Source organism: Cibotium barometz, chromosome 55 (genome assembly GCF_041138505.1).
Source record: "Cibotium barometz isolate CiBa-2024 chromosome 55, ASM4113850v1, whole genome shotgun sequence".
NCBI lineage: Eukaryota > Viridiplantae > Streptophyta > Polypodiopsida > Cyatheales > Cibotiaceae > Cibotium > Cibotium barometz.
The window spans coordinates 10,254,888-10,271,545 of NC_141100.1; the positions used below are offsets into that span (position 1 = coordinate 10,254,888).

General features: G+C 43.8%; 1 protein-coding gene across 1 annotated transcript in view; it reads left to right on the forward strand.

Annotated features, from left to right (window-relative positions):
- The window catches only part of LOC147607358 (Plastid-lipid associated protein PAP / fibrillin family protein), a 52,967-nt gene extending 38,208 nt beyond the window's left edge, over positions 1-14,759 (forward strand). The window contains exons 5-12 of the mRNA XM_086790457.1: positions 7,278-7,469; positions 7,579-7,662; positions 11,283-11,376; positions 11,484-11,559; positions 14,066-14,141; positions 14,247-14,329; positions 14,434-14,541; positions 14,687-14,759. Of these exons, the coding sequence (XP_086646583.1) occupies positions 7,278-7,469; positions 7,579-7,662; positions 11,283-11,376; positions 11,484-11,559; positions 14,066-14,141; positions 14,247-14,329; positions 14,434-14,541; positions 14,687-14,759 (786 nt within the window). The remainder of the gene's footprint in view (positions 1-7,277; positions 7,470-7,578; positions 7,663-11,282; positions 11,377-11,483; positions 11,560-14,065; positions 14,142-14,246; positions 14,330-14,433; positions 14,542-14,686) is intronic.
- Positions 14,760-16,658: the final 1,899 nt, after the last annotated feature.

The window sequence follows — 16,658 nt, forward strand, 5'->3', positions numbered from 1 at the left end:
GAAAAAAACGCAGCAAACTAGAATCTCCAAAATCCAATGTTCATTGCGTCAAATTTTAAATTTTACCTGCCCAAGACACGAGCCACCCGAGCAAAAGAAGGGGCCAACTTGCCAAGGCCCAAGAGGAGGGGCCAAGAGGAGGTAGGGAGAGTGTGGGGCAGCCAAGGCTCAAGCCTCAACGTGGTAGGGAGAGTGTGGGGCAATTGAGATTCATTATCACTATGTCAGAGGGAGGTTACATGGAGGGGAGATTAGTTTATCTTACTTCCCTACATAGGATAATGTTGCAGATTTGTTCACAAAGGCTTTACCTCGAGAGAAGTTTGAAGCTTTCTGCAAAGCTTTGAACTTCCTCTCATACAGAGAGTGATATGCCTCCTTGTGCAGGTTCACACTTACACTACATGGGGGATTTGTAGGTATATGCTCACTTATAGTAGTGCTTCGTGTGAACAAGGCTTAACCATGGGCACTTTTTTTCATGTGGTTTTTCCCCTTGGATATCAAGTGTGAAAGGACACTCTATCCATTCAACTTTTGTACTTGGATATTATATGGATGTGACTCACATGCAAGAGTTGACTTGCATTTGTGATCAACCACACACTCAGAGCTGATGTTGCTCCCATGTTTTTATGTTCTTAGTTTTCCATGACGAGTTCCCATGGACAGTTTTGTATCACCCCGGTGAGATAGCTATATTTATGTTTTCATTCTGTTTTATTTTCCATTCCATGATGAGATATGCCATGGACATTATTGTACCACTTTGGTCTCATAGGCCCATTGGGTCTTTAGTAGACGCTTAATATATCTTTCTTTCTTTGTGTGAGCTTCCTGTTTCTGTAGCTAACCCTAATATGTAGGAAACCCTATTTTGTGTGTGAGTGTGTGAGTCTAACACCCTGCTCATGCCCTATTACCTTTTAGAGGATAGCACTGAAATCTACATGTCCATGTGCATGCACATGACTTCCCCTTCTGGTAAACTTGATGACGAGATTCCAACTTTGATCCTTGATGACTGTCATCATCCCTTTGTCACCATATGAACTCCCCAACTTGTCATCCTTCCCTTCATGCCAGCTGGAGGAAACCCTATTTTGTGTGTGAGTGTGTGAGTCCAACACCCTGCTCATGCCCTAATGCGTATGTTTTTGTATTGCCTTTTAGAGGATAACATTGGGATCTGCATGTCCATGTGCATGCACATGACTTCCCCTTTTGATAAACTTGATGACGGGATTCCAACTTTGACCCTTGATGACTGTCATCATCCCTTTGTCACCACATGGACTCCCCAACTCATCATCCTTCCCTTCCTACCAACCTTTTCAGTGAAAACCCTGCCCAATCTTTGTCTCCATTCCAAATCTGATGATCTGTTCCACTTTGTCCCCTTACCTTCTTGCCTTGTCCCTGAACACTTGGAACCATTTTCTTGAAAGCCTTTCCTGGTATGCCCCAAGTGGCATCTGACTCACAGGGCTGCCATTCCCCTTGGGTCTTGTGGAACACCACCAACTAATCTCCTGGGAACTTTCAAACACGATACATCATGAGACTCGATGATTGAAGGAGAAGAAGATGAAAGTGATGAGGAGGAGGAACACACTGCTCACTGTTGTGTATGGCCTATGAGAAGGAATCAAGGACGGCTTGTGAACTTTGAAGGAGTTGGAGTCTCTCTTCAATCCCAGGGAGGGCGGCCAATGCACATAAAGTAGCAGCCCGTTGTTTTCATTCAGCCCTTATCAACAGGGCAAGTACCCATTTGAAGGTATTTTAGTACCTTAGGTACCATATTAGGTACCTTTGGTACTCTTAAATCACAACATGACGACCGTTGCATGCCAAGCCATCACATAAGACGGCCGTTCTAGAAGCTGGAACGCTGTTCCCGACACGACACAAACCGTTCCGAAATGCATGCCAAGTCAGCAACCGTTCTGAGCCATTCTGGCGTTCCTCTTGAAAGGGAAACGTCATTCCGCCATTCCAGACCACAGGGAACGACGTTTCTTGTGACTATGGGAAGGAGAGTTGTTTGAGTATGTACCAAGAAGTAGATATTTTGATAACTTCTTGATTTGTATGCGCTTGTAATTTCTTAACTAAACAACTTGGACCAGAATTCTCCTTGATTACCCGGACTCATGGTAGACTGATCTGAGGTAGTAGATCCGGACCATTGCAGGGGTGATATGAGGGAGGGGACCCAAGAGTGGTTGATCTTTTGGGAGGTTCAAATGGAGATACACACCTTGGAGACATATACCTTGTGATAGTTGATTGATTAATTCAATGAAGTACAAGTACCTTTATAGGTTACAAAGGTTGGCCTTTTGACATCATTGCTTATGTCATAGCACCCGAATATCTCGATATTATTTGTTGGGTTTTATGCTGTGTATGCACCCAGAGGAGTGCTAGTGATCATCAGTAGATTACTGGGGTACTTTTTACTTCAGTTAGTGGAGGTTTTTTCCCCAGTTTAGCTCTGTTTCACTTATATGCAGTTTATAAGTGTTTTGGTCCACCCGGCACATTTTATGGCCGGACATGTGAACACTTATCTTTAGGGTCACTATTATGTGACTATTGTACTTTACTTTTTCATCAAGCATTATACAAAAGTCGTGTTCTCTCTCTCTTTTGGTTTCCACGCCTGCTTGAAGCTTCTGTAAACCCTAACCCTAACACTTCATTGCCTTCATTTGGTATCAGAGCATTGAAGGTTGTCTTACCCTGCCCGTACACTGCCAGTGCTGCTGCCCGTACACCTGTGCGCCGTACATTACTGTTGCTGCCTGTACACCTGTGCGCCGTACTGCAACTTCCGTACTTGACAGCGCTGCCGTACTGTAGCTTCTGTTCCTGTTTGCGCACATGTACCAGCTTCGAACAACTGACCTGGAAGCGCCTTCAGGTACTGTACCTGCCCGTACACAAACTGTGCCGCCTTCAGGTACTGTACCTGCCCCGTACACCTATCAGCGCCGACTTCAGCATCTGCCGTGCAGCATTCAGTGCTGCGTACCTTCTGCTGTACCAGTCGACTGTACTTTCTGTACATTCGACTGAAGCTTCAGTACTGTACCTGCTTCGACTGTACCTGTTGTGCCCAATACGACTTCCAGACCTGTAGAGTACCTGTTCGCACTGTTCAGTACAGTGCTTCGTCAGAGTACATCAACTGTACTTCAACAGTACCTGCAGTCTGCTCCGTACAGTAAACTGTACCTGCACAGTACAACAGTCATTTGCATTGAAGTCAACTTGTACCTGCTAACATCACACTGTGGTAAGCATTACAAGTTTTGAATATTGGGCATTTTTATTTTCTCTGTGAAAATCTACAGGCAGACTTTCTAGCAAAGAACTATACAGGCTTTTTGCACAGTTTGGGAGTTTGGGTGCAGCAAATTTGGGCATTTTTGGGGCATTTTGGCATTGTGTACGCCATTTGCTGCTCTACTCAGTCATTGGTGCATTGAGCTGCACATTCAGAGGATTGAGAGTGCAGGCTTATTTGGGTGAACTGTATTCAGTGGAGTACAGTTATTTTCAGGGTTTCTGCTATTGGGTTTTTTGATAAACAGGTACAACATTGTGCGTAGGCATAATGGCAAATCAACAGCAAAGTGATGTATTCACGTATTTGTCTAAGGAAGACAAATTGGATGGCACGAACTACTCCTTGTGGAGTTTTATGCTGAAAAATGTGCTTGTGGCAAAAGGTCTTTGGGATTTTGTTAGCGGTGATGAACCACGTCCAGGTCCATTGGCTCCAGAGACTCCTCCCCAAGGGGGTGCTCGTGGACGAGGACAACAGGTACAGGCTCCAGGACAGCCATTGCCTGTTCAAAGAACAAATGCTCAAAAGACATGGGATGCCAGGGATGCACAAGCTTTGTCACTCATTGCATTGTCAGTACAGAGGTCCATTATACCTCATATTCGTTCAGCTGGCTCTTCACAGAATGCATGGGTGACTTTGGAGCAGATGTATGCTGCTCGTAATGAGGCTAGGATCTCATTTTTGAAAAGAGAGCTGGAAAATCAGAAAATGAATGAAGGAGATGATATGTCTAGCCACTTAAACAAGCTGCAGGATTTGAGAGAGCAACTCATCAATGTGGATGAGATTATTCTTGAGACACAGCTTGTGTCCACCATCTTGCACTCTTTGCCAAGATCTTACTTGGCTTTTCATACCTCTTTGAACCTCAGCATGAGGAATGCTGTTGAACCCCTCAAATATCAGGAACTTGTTGCTCTCTTACTACAAGAGGAGCAAATGAGGAAGAATATGAATATGAACACAAATGCTGAACAAGCATTTACTACAGGTCAAAAGGGGAAAGGAAAAACTCAGCCAAAGAGTTCAAATCAAAATTCAGGTGATGGTGGTTCTTCACAGGATACCAAGAAAGGTGATGGACAGCCCAAGAAGAAGGGCAAATGTCATTACTGTAAGAAGCCAGGTCACTACATCACGGAATGTAGGAAGAGGATTGCCAAAGAGAAGGCAAAGGAAGCTGGGATGTCTGTTAATGATGCTTCTAAAGCTCCTCCAGAGACTGCTTCTTTTGTTGAGGACAGGGATTACTGTTTTTATACATGCAGCTATGATGCCTCTTGGTCTTCACAGGCACTCAGTTTGACAGAGCATGCATGTACTTGGTATTTTGATAGTGGTACATCAAAGCATATCACATCTCGCAGGGATTTGTTTAGTCATGTTGGCCCTGCCCCTGTTGGCAAAACTGTTCAGTGTGCCAACAATGCTTCATATCCAGCTCGTGGCATTGGGGAGATTCAGCTCACAGCCATTGATGGCTCCATTCTCCGCCTTACAGATGCCTTATATGTACCAGGGATAAAGAAGAATTTGTTGTCCATTTCTTCTTTAGCACATTGTGGTATGCAAGTCCATTTTGATGATGATAAATGCATGGTCAGAGACAAAGCTAATGCCTTGACCTTAGCCAGCAAATGATGTAGGTGGTGCAGAAATTCAGCAGCAAAATGAGCCAGAAGCTGAACCAAATATGGGGCAGCAGGCACCACAGGTCAGACACATACCTAGATGGTATTTGAGGACATTACATGACAGCCATTTAGAGGGTCCTCTTGCTGGTCGTACTCGTAGGGAGACAAGGACCAATGAGCATGCACACATCATGGATTTGAATCTGGTAGTTTATAGGATGATGATGAGCCTGATTCATTTGTGGATGCACGAGATAATGTGCATTGGAATAAAGCCATGCAGGATGAGCTTGATTCTATTAAAAGGAATCAAACATGGGATTTGGTTGATCTGCCCAAAGGCAAGAAAGCAATTGATACTAAATGGGTCTATAAGTTGAAAAGACATGCAGATGGATCCATTGACAGGTACAAAGCCCGTCTAGTTGCAAAGGGCTATGCACAGAAGAAGGGCATTGATTATGAGGAGACATTTGCTCCTACATCCCGTATATCGACACTTAGGTGTGTCATTGCATTGGCTGCACATCGTGGTTGGGTTGTTCACCAGTTGGACATAAAGACTGCATTCCTACATGGAGACCTCGAGGAGGAAGTTTATGTATTTCAACCCATGGGATTTGCAGAACATGGTCATGAGGGAAAGTTTGCAGGCTGAAAAAGGCTTTGTATGGTTTGAAACAAGCTCCACGAGCTTGGTATGCAAAAATAGATGCTTTTCTACTCACTCAGGGATTTGTGAACAGTCCATCAGAAGCCACTCTGTATGTAAAGAAAGAAGAGACAGATCTGCTGGTCATCAGTCTTTATGTGGATGATCTCTTGCTCATGGGATCAAATGATGACAAAATTGCAGCTTTTAAGGAGATACTGCAAAACAGACATTTGACATGTCTGACTTGGGGCTTGTACATTACTATTTGGGCATACAATTTGTGCAGGATAACAGAGGCATTGGGTTGTTGCAATCACGTTATGTTGCTAAACTTCTGGAGAAGTTTAAATTTCAGGATTGCAAGCCTATTAGTACTCCTATGGAGCCTGGGATGAAACTGTCACTACAAGATGACAGTATTTCCTTTGATGCCACTACATATGCTCAGGCTGTTGGGTGCCTTATTTACTTGTGTAATACAAGGTCAGATATTCAGTATGCAGTCTCTCAGTTGAGCAGATTTATGCACAGCCCGCGGTTGTCACATTGGCAAGCTGTGAAGCGTGTATTCCGTTATTTGCAGGGTACCTTGTCTCTTGGATTGCTTTATCCTGAGGGAGGTGACATGCAGTTATACGCTTACAGTGATTCAGATTGGGCTGGTGATTTTGATACCAGACATTCCACTAGTGGAAATTGTTTCTTTCTTGGCTCTTCATGCATTTCTTGGCTAAGCAAGAAACAGACCACAATGGCCACTTCGTCTTGTGAGGCAGAGTACAGAGCAGCCTACACTACTACTGTTGAGTGTGTTTGGCTGCGTCGTCTCATGACTGATATGGATATTTCAGTGGAGGAGCCTACACCTATCTATACTGATAGTCAGAGTGCCATTGCTGTGGCCAGGAATCCTGTGTTTCATGCTCGCATGAAACACATTGAGATTGACTATCATTTTGTTCGGGAGAGACTCCAGGCAGGAGATATCAGTCTGATCTACTGTCCTACAGATTAGAATGTGGCAGACATCTTCACCAAGGCATTACCACGTCCGAAATTTGAAGCATTCCGCAGTGCTTTGAATTTGTTTCCTTTTGGTGGATGATGTACAGTGATCACATATCACTCCAGGGGGGTTTGTTGGGTTTTATGCTGTGTATGCACCCAGAGGAGTGCTAGTGATCATCAGTAGATTACTGGGGCACTTTTTACTTCAGTTAGTGGAGGTTTTCCCCCCCAGTTTAGCTCAGTTTCACTTATATGCAGTTTATAAGTGTTTTGGTCCACCCGGCACATTTTATGGCCGGACATGTGAACACTTATCTTTAGGGTCACTATTATGTGGCTATTGTACTTTACTTTTTCATCAAGCATTATACAAAAGTCGTGTTCTCTCTCTCTCTTGGTTTCCACGCCTGCTTGAAGCTTCTGTAAACCCTAACCCTAACACTTCATTGCCTTCATTATTGATACCCCTCTAAGAGGTGGTTCACACACAAACACACTATCTCACTCATAAGAGTGGGTTCACACATAGGTAAGACCTTGATTCCCAACAACTTTATCTCCTGGTTTGTATTTTTCAAATAACCAATGTTATGTGATCTCGTGTGCTTGTGGACTTCAGGCTGCTGCATCAATTGCTACAGGAAGGAAAATTTTGTTTCAGTTTGACAAAGCAGCTTTCTCTTTCAAGTTTCTTCCTTTCAAAGTTCCATACCCTGTGCCCTTCCGATTGCTTGGTGATGAAGCAAAGGGTTGGCTGGAAACTTCTTATCTTTCCCCTTCTGGCAACATCCGAATCTCCAGAGGCAACAAGGTTTCTTGATCCTTGTTTTGTTTCATTTCAAGGTCTGATACTTTTATGTGCACGCGATGGTATTTTTTTAAAGACTTATAAATCAGAGTGCTGCTGTGACTCAATACAGGGAACCACCTTTGTGTTACAAAAAGAGATTGAACCACGGCAACGGTTGCTACAAGCTATCTCAATTGGACAAGGAGTTGAAGAGGTAATTGGCTGATTGATGCATCGCCTGTCAAATTATGAAGGGCTTATATTGGAGTATGCCTTTCTTTGTTGGCTTTCCTTTGTAAAAGCAACTTCAAGTGATGTGTCTTTATTTGATTAGCAGTGATCCCCCCCCCCCCCCCCCCCCCCCCCCCCCCCCCCCCCCCCCCCCCTGCGCGGCCAAAAAAAGAAAAAACAAAAAAACAAAAAAAGAATTCAACTTAGAAAATGCTCTCTCTCTCTCTCTCTCTCTCTCTCAGTCATGAGAGCTTTGAAGTTAGTTTCTTTTTGATCCCACATGCACTTTTCTTTAACCGATACCCCGAAGTGGATTGTAACCAAAGATGTATTCTGATCTGTCCTATAGGTCAGCTTTGGCCTCGACAGGACGTTAATATATCTTTCTTTCTTTCTTTCTTTCTTTCTCTCTCTTTTTTTTCCATGATTTTGTCACTTTATGGACACATTGTAACACTTTTGGTCTCATTGACCCTTTGGTCTTCTTTAATCATGTTTTTTTTTCCATGTTTTTGGTCTCATAGACCCTTTGGTCTTTTGTAGACGTTAATAGGACTCTCTCTTTCTCTCTCTATACACTCATAGATGTCCAGGACCCACTTTGATCCCCTCACATTGTATCATTGTAGCATTGTAACATTGGCACTTACAGGGTGGTGGTTTTTTTCTCTCAGCTTTAGTTGGGTTTTTTATCATGTTTTTTTTCATCATTCTGTCATTTCATAGACACATTGTAACACTTTTGGTCTCATAGACCCTTTGGTTTTTTGTAGACGTTAATGGAACTCTCTCTTTCTCTCTCATGTTGCTCTCATGCTTCTATGTTCTTAGTATTCCATGATGAGTTTCCATGGACAGTTTTGTATCACCCCAGTGATCACCCCAGTGAGATAGCTATGTTTATGTTTTCTTTCTGTTTTATTTTCCATTCCATGATGAGATATGCAATGAACATTATTGTATCACTTTGGTCTCATAGGTCCATTGGGTCTTTAGTAGACGCTCTCTCTCTCTCTCTCTCTCTCTCTCTCTCTCTCTCTCTCTCTGCTCGCTCTTCGCTGTTTTGCCAGCTTGCTCGCCGCTGCTCTCCCCTGCTCGCTCCCCGCCTGTTCGCTACCCCCTGTTCGCTCCCCCCTGCTCGCCGCCTGTTGTCGCCTCCCTCTCTCTCTCTCTCTCTCTCTCTCTCTCTATCTCTCTCTCTCTCTCTCTCCGCTGTTCGCCCGCCCAACCCGCTTCAAATCCCCCCTTCGCTTCTGCGCCGCCCTGCTCTCTCTCTCTCCCTCTTCGCTGTTTCGCCCGTTGGGGCTGGCCCGTTCCTCCGCCTCCCTCTTCCCATCCACCCTTCCTCAGGCCCTCAAGGCAGCAACATAACTCTCTCTCTCTGCTGAATCTCTTCTCTCTTCTCTCTTTCCCCTACATGGCTTGACCCCCCCTCCCCCCCCCCCCCCCCCCAATCCATTGGCTGTGGGGAATTCTGCAAAAAGTCATGGCCAAGACCGGGTTTAAAGAGGAGCTCGTGAAGGTGGAGGACAAGCTCGGCACAATTATCAAAGAAAACAAGAAGATGGTCGACTCTTCCGTTACCGCAAACTCGAGAAGGGATTTGACAAAATCCAAGAGCTCGAAGAGAGAGCATCCAAGCAAGAGGATGAGATTTCAGCCTTAAAGGAGGAACTAGTGGAGGCCAAATTGCATGCTAAAAGTCAAGCGGCTGAAATCTCAGCCCTCAAAAAGGAGTTGGAAGCCACTTCAAAAAGCAACCTTGAGGATGGAAAATTTCAGCCCTCCTTTATTGAAGAGCTGAATACCATCAAGGAACAAATGAGGATCATTCGAGAGGAGGAGGAGCAACATAAAGAGAAGACATCTTCATGGGTGGAGGTGATCACAAAGACACAAAAGAAAATGGACGAGGCGGAGAAATGGATCGAGGTCGCCAAGAAAGGGAAAGGTAAAGAATCGCCACCCATCCCCACTCCCACCATCATCAACATGACCCTTGAAGAGGAGCAAAGAAGGAAGACCCGGGCCTTACATGTACGAGTGTCCGGTCTAAAAGACCGTGATGATGCGGAAGGGGAAACCAAGGAGCTCTTCTCTATGATGGGCATTGAAGCCACGCACACAAAGGCATGCAGAGTGGGAAAGAAGAGAGAAGGTAGTGGCGAATCTTCTAAGGAGAGAGCACTTATCATTCATTTCCCCTCCATGGAAGCGAAGGAGGACTTCTTGAAGAGACGTCCTACACTCAAGAAGACGGGAATATTTCTTGGAGATGACCTCACACTCTCGCCACTTGCCCACATGAAAGAAGTTATGCCCGAGAGAAAGGGAAAGTGGCCTTCTATAGAGATGGTAGAGTGGTGATTATGGAGAGGCGCTCTTCATGACGGCGCGAGACCTATGGGACTACACTCAAAGTTGCTACTTGGAATTGTAATGGATCTCTACGCCTTGATGTAGGGGCTTTTGAGGATAGTTTCACTGGGAGGGACATCATCTTCTACTATGAGACGCATCAGGCTCCTGGACAGTCCATGCCACATGTTAGTGGATACCGATGGGAGACAGCTTGTAGACAGGAGACTCGTTCAGAGCATAGAGGACGGGGCTCAGGAGGAGTGGCAGTATTGTTTAGAGAGGAGCTACAACGACTGATACATATAGTCCGCAGAGATGAGCAGGCTAGGTACATGTGGGTTAGACTGAGGGCAGAGACGGGCAGCTCTCTCTCACACACACACACACACACACACACACACACACACACACACAAAAAAAAAAGGAATCAGCGTATAGGGATGAGACTTGTGAGTGTAGAGGACTACATGGATCTGATTTAGTGACCATACTTTTTCGGTCACACTTCAAAGCGTGGGTAACATTATCAAGAGAGATGAGTATGCAATGTTTATCTGGGTCCATGTTAAATGGGCAGAGTGACCATACTTTCTCGGTCACACTTCAAAGCATGGGTAACATTATCAAGAGAGATGAGTATGCAATGTTTATCTGGGTCCATGTTAAATGGGATAGTGCCTCTGCCCACACATTGTTGTATGCCATTTTCCTCCCGAGGAATTTCCATACTCCAAAGAGCTTGACAACAACCAAGGTCACCTTACCATTGTTCTCTTGCTAGGTGGAGATTCTGTTGTTGGGGGATTCTTTAATGCAAGGATAACAAAGAAACAAGCTGATATTGTGAGATGTTTTATAGACCACACAAGAGTGAGTTTAGGCTGTGCTCAAAGCAGCTCTAAAGGTGTTGAATTTGTGGAAGGATCGGTACTTATTGGGACAACAGTGCTGCTCAAAGGATGTTTAAGTCCAATACAGAATTACATCTTTCCAACTACATTTAAAGGTGATAGTGACGATAATATGACCTATTGCATTACTTTTATCATCTGGATAAGGCCAAATATATCTGTGATGTCATATGGTTTGACAAGTATGGACAAGCCCTTCTGCGATATGGCATCCTTTGTATAGTTATTTTTGACATATGAATTTTTTTCCAAAGAAAACTAAATAAAAGAAACCCTATGGTAATTTTTATCAAGTGTAATAAGATTTTTGATTGGTGTTACTTGCATACAGGTTATTGAAGACCTTGTACCTACCAATCCAATAAAGAATTCTGCAGACTTGAAACACCTTGCAGGAAAATGGCGATTAGTATGGGAGCTCACAGGTTAATTTTTTAAAAGCTGCTTCTTGCCTTGATGTCTCACATAAACAAAAGACGGTCCAATTTTTGTTACCTTCAGAGATTTAGTATCTTTCACATGCCAAATACAGCATGTAATGTGCTCTGGTTCAGGCAGCTGATGCAAACTGGTTGCAAAAGGCCACAACAGGTTTTCCCAGCTGGCAGGTATGTAATTTTGATGGTTTTTATTGTCTGTGAAAACATGCCTCCATGTTATTGTTTGATTTAAGAAGCAATTGCAAACCGGTCAAGCCCAAGTAATGTGATTTGTCTGTTAAAAATCTTAACGAGAGATGCATGGATGTGGGTGACCGAGAGACAGAATTTGTGACACTCTCTCCCACCTGCTGTTGGTATAGGTTGTGGCATTCTAAAGGCTGCTACAAATACCTGGTAGGGAAGGATTTGAATCTCTCCTTAGCTCCATGTGAATTGTAATAGTCCAATGACTATCTTCCCAATGTCCTATATTGTTATGAAACTTCCATGTGCCATGAATACCATAGTCTAGCTTTTTCGAGTGCTGAATCAAAGGCCATGACAAATCAATGAGTTTGCCAACTGAAGAAGACCACTGGCTGGTGACTAGATTGATATCAGCCTTAGGGCACCAATGAATGGCTGTCAAAGAAGGGTGGTTGCAAATGGGCTGCTAGGCTGTGTCACATGCTTACATTGAGGATTGTGAAGATGGTGCACTTGAATAGTTAATAGCTTCCCCATGAGGAGATAATTATTTGTTTGAATGGAGGATGGGATTATCTTTGATGATTGGGTGCTACGTGATGTTTGGTTGAAACTAGAGCCCCTTAATGCAATGGGCCTCACCCCTCTGGCCATCTGATTGTAAGTATGTGCAATTTATTTAGTACTTTCATCGTTATTTTGTAAATCCACTATGTTTGATTGATAGGCATGGTGTGAAGGCTTGGAATTGAGTGTTTTGGCAAGGCCATTGTAAGTATGTGCAATTTATTTAGTACTTTCATCGTTATTTTGTAAATCCACTATGTTTGATTGATAGGCATGGTGTGAAGGCTTGGAATTGAGTGTTTTGGCAAGGCCATTGGGAAGCGCTTGTAGAAGAGCTCTAAGACTGGCGGAGTAGGGCAGGAGACATCAAACCCGTGAATTGGGCACACTTAGGATTTCTGATTTTGAGATCACTGGAGAGGCACTGCATAGTTTTGTTTTTGGATGAGTGCAGTGTCGATTTGAGCCAGGCTCTGCCTTGTTATGGGTTGAACATTTTAGGTAGCATGAAAGTTTTTTTTGGGGCTGATTGATGGATGAGACACGCTACCAGCACGTAAAATAACAAGACAAGTGATTGGTGCCTTTTGTTGCTGTTATTTGCAATACTCAATAAAGCACTGACTATGTTGAGAATGGAGGACACTAGGCTTTCAAACCACTATCACCGATAGGCTGTAGGGTCTTCAAACAGGAAAACCCTAACCCTAGCTCTAATATAGGGAAACGGGTGACATGACACTTCGTCACTAACTATTAGATATTAATCACTATGATTCAAAAAACATGTCACATCCATTATCCTTGGGAAAAGATAAATGTGTCTTGGCTACTTGGGAATACTATGGTTAGGATTTAGCAGTGTGTGCTGGCTGTTGTGAGCCCTACTTGTACAAAGGGACAAAGACCTTAGATTGACAGTAGGATTAGAGATGCACATGGTAAATTCAGGTGCACACATGTGAATGGAACAATCCTGTTTTTGAGTGCTATATCACAGAAATTTTCAGGTTCAGGTTGGGTATGTCCCTCGAGAGAGAATTCTTGAATTACTTTTCTAGGAGATCAAGATTGAAATTAGGCCATGACCAAGCTCTAGATACACACTTGGATAGTGGGCTGTGATGGTGTGGGACAATGGGGTTTGGGCGATGTGCACGGTTTGTATAGGTCTAGCCTCAAACTTGGGGGTGCTCTGGACAGAGCTGCGGTTGGGTGGTGAGCTTGTCAGCAACCCCTTGATTGGTCTTTCACCCCCATAAGATCATGTAGTGTTTATTTTAAAGGAGATTTTCCAAGGAAATAAATGCACAACAAACAATTCAAATAAAGTTTTATTTGTTTAATTCTTTAGAGGTGTGATATGAAACATAACAAAGAAGACTTGATAAATTTACTCTCATGCAACAGTCGAGGCATTGGTTGATGCCATTGCAGTATTTGGAAAGTGAATACCCTCTTTGCCAATGAGATCTTCTCTCTGTTGAGGAGCTTGTTAGGATTGAGAAGTACTTTGGTCTGATATGATAAGCAGATTTTAAAAGATGTAGCAGATGCAATGGTAGCATCCAAGGGGACGGTTGTTACACTGTTTTTTGATGGTGGTCTCTATTAAGGGAGAAAATTGCTGTTGAAAGCAACCTTAATTATAGCTGAGTCTGAAGAAGTGCTTCTTGTCTGGTCTGTGACAAGACTAGCCAAAGATCATGTGCAGAGTCTGTTGAGCTCATCAGTTGTATGGGATGCAAGAAATCATCATGTTATTTACAAAAGCTTAGGCTGCGTTCACAAGAGTCCAACAGAGTCCGCAGAAACCAGTGACATGGTGCAATGCCATTGTCAATTCTTCATTGAACAACCTCCTGACAGATTCTCTTTTTATCTTTTGTCTGCTTGTGAATGGTCTTTGTCATTGCAGGATTCCGCAGCCCTCATCTGACCCCCACTTATATTGCTTTTGTTCTGTTATGTTGCTCATTGAATCAATGAGATTGGTAATACATGCTGTGCAATGTTGGTGATACTTGTTGGCTTGTCAATCACTGGATTAATGCTACTTTTCATCAATGTTACTTTTTTCCTGTGCCTTTACTGTGCAGATAGTTAAAGCAGAGAGTGGAAGACTCGAGAACCTGGTTGAGTTCTTTCCTGGACTAAGACTGAGAGCTCGAGCCAGATCTGAGTAAGTGATATGGGAGTCACTCTTACTGATCCATGAAATTCAAATGGCTGTTGCAAATCTGATTTCTTGAGCTTGCAACCTTCTATTTGTGTGTCTATGTGCAGGGCAAGTTCAACACAGCGTCGTGACGTCAACATTGAAGGAGCCACTTTGGAGGTGGGATCTTTAGAGCTGCCTTTGAACATTACGGGTTCAGGCTTTACCGAAGTGCAGTAAGTGGCCGTGTTGGATGCTCTTCCTTTCCAAGATATTAATGGCTAATCACTAATAAAACATGTATATTTGAATCTCATCAAATTTGATATTTTTCATGTTAATTGTGTCAATATGTTTTTCCTTTATCTGTGGTATGGCCAGGTATTTAGACAAGAAAATTCGCATAACCCGTGGTAACAAAGGCAGCACATTTGTACATGTTCGAGATGAGTAAAACATTTAAGAAATTCCATGGAATGCATTTTTAATATGTGAAAATATATATATTAGGTCAATGTTGTACTTTTACAAGTAATTCTTTGCCTATTGTATATTACACTTTACAAGACTATCATTTAGTCAACCTCCTTATGATCATATGTTAGATAATGGAAAACTGGTTACTGAACAATTATCAACAGTTTACAGTCCCTCCCCCCCCCCCCTCTCCCCCCCCCAAAAAAAAAAAAAGGAAAAGGCCCGGGGCCTCACCCCTCTCTTTGCGGAGTGCTTCCTTTATACAAAAGGGTGTGGCTAGAAACTGCCAAGTTTATCTCATTAGGGCGCTTTGTGCAGTAACAAACTCGGTTGTGGGCAGTCCTTGATTTTTCTTAGTCTAAAAAGTGGAGCCAAATTTGGTTGGAGCTGCTACTGTATTGTATGGAATGTCAAGTTGTTCTTAAACATGTTTAGCAAGAACACTTGCTTCTTGAGTCTGACAAGACGCGAGTATCCCTTCTTAGTTTGGCTGGGTGCGCATGTGCAGAGGCAGGAGAGAGAGAGAGAGAGAGAGAGAGAGGTATTAACGTCGGTAGAATGCAACATGAGGGCATATACGACCAACGGTGGGACTTGAACTCGGGTGGATCATGGCCTTTATAAGGGGGGGCCCTCGCACTAGCCAATCTGCCCCACTTGTGGGTGGCAGAAGGGTAGTGCGAGGGTCCTCTTTTATTACACACACACACACACACTTAGGGAGAGAGAGGTATTAACGTCGGTAGAATGCAACACGAGGGCATATACGACCAACGGTGGGACTTGAACTCTAGTGGATCATGGCCTTTATAAGGGCCCTCGCACTAGCCAATCTGCCCCACTTGTGGGTGGCAGAAAGGTAGTGCGAGGGTCCTCTTTTATTACACAACACACTGGGAGAGAGAGGTATTAACGTCGGTAGAATGCAACACGAGGGCATATACGACCAACGGTGGGACTTGAACTCGGGTGGATCATGGCCTTTATAAGGGCCCTCGCACTAGCCAATCTGCCCCACTTGTGGGTGGCAGAAAGGTAGTGCGAGGGTCCTCTTTTATTACACAACACACTGGGAGAGAGAGGTATTAACGTCGGTAGAATGCAACACGAGGGCATATACGACCAACGGTGGGACTTGAACTCGGGTGGATCATGGCCTTTATAAGGGCCCTCGCACTAGCCAATCTGCCCCACTTTTGGGTGGCAGAAAGGTAGAGAGAGAGAGAGAGAGAGAGAGAGAGAGAGAGAGAGAGAGAGAGAGACTATTTTACAAGATACAAGGTTAATACTAATAACAACTCTTTTGATCAATTGATAGTTTGTATTGAAAATTTAAAAGGCTTAGTAGATTGGTTCAGAAATCATAAGGAAGCCAACAAATGCTTAAAATCTTACGTTGGTTGGGGAAATTGTTTCTTTTGTTTATCCTCTAGGTAGAAGAAACTTGTTATTTATGGTAAAAATTCTCTCATAAGACATGGCATCATGCTCCCCTGTTGTATGCTTGTTGACAGTTCTATCTTACCTCGCCCCTCCACATGGTCTTTTTTGGCTTTCACTAAATGCATTAGAGGTAAGGTTGCTAAGGGTCTCAAGATTGAGAATGCACTTTTGTGATAGATTTTTTCATGATTATCGTTATGTCTTAGGATAGAAAAAACGAAGGTAGGCTTTTGGGCAAGGACTATAAACTCGGAACGGTCGCCTGCGCGCATCCCGAGCTCCCCCCGTCGCCTGCATCTACCTGCGCCCTCCCCATCGCAAGCTTCACCTCCCCTTCCTTCTCTTCTGTGCGCCCTCCTCTCTTGCTGTGCTGCTGTGTGTCGCCCCTCTGCCTCTGCCCGCCTTCTTTCTTCTGTTGCGCAGATCTCCCTCC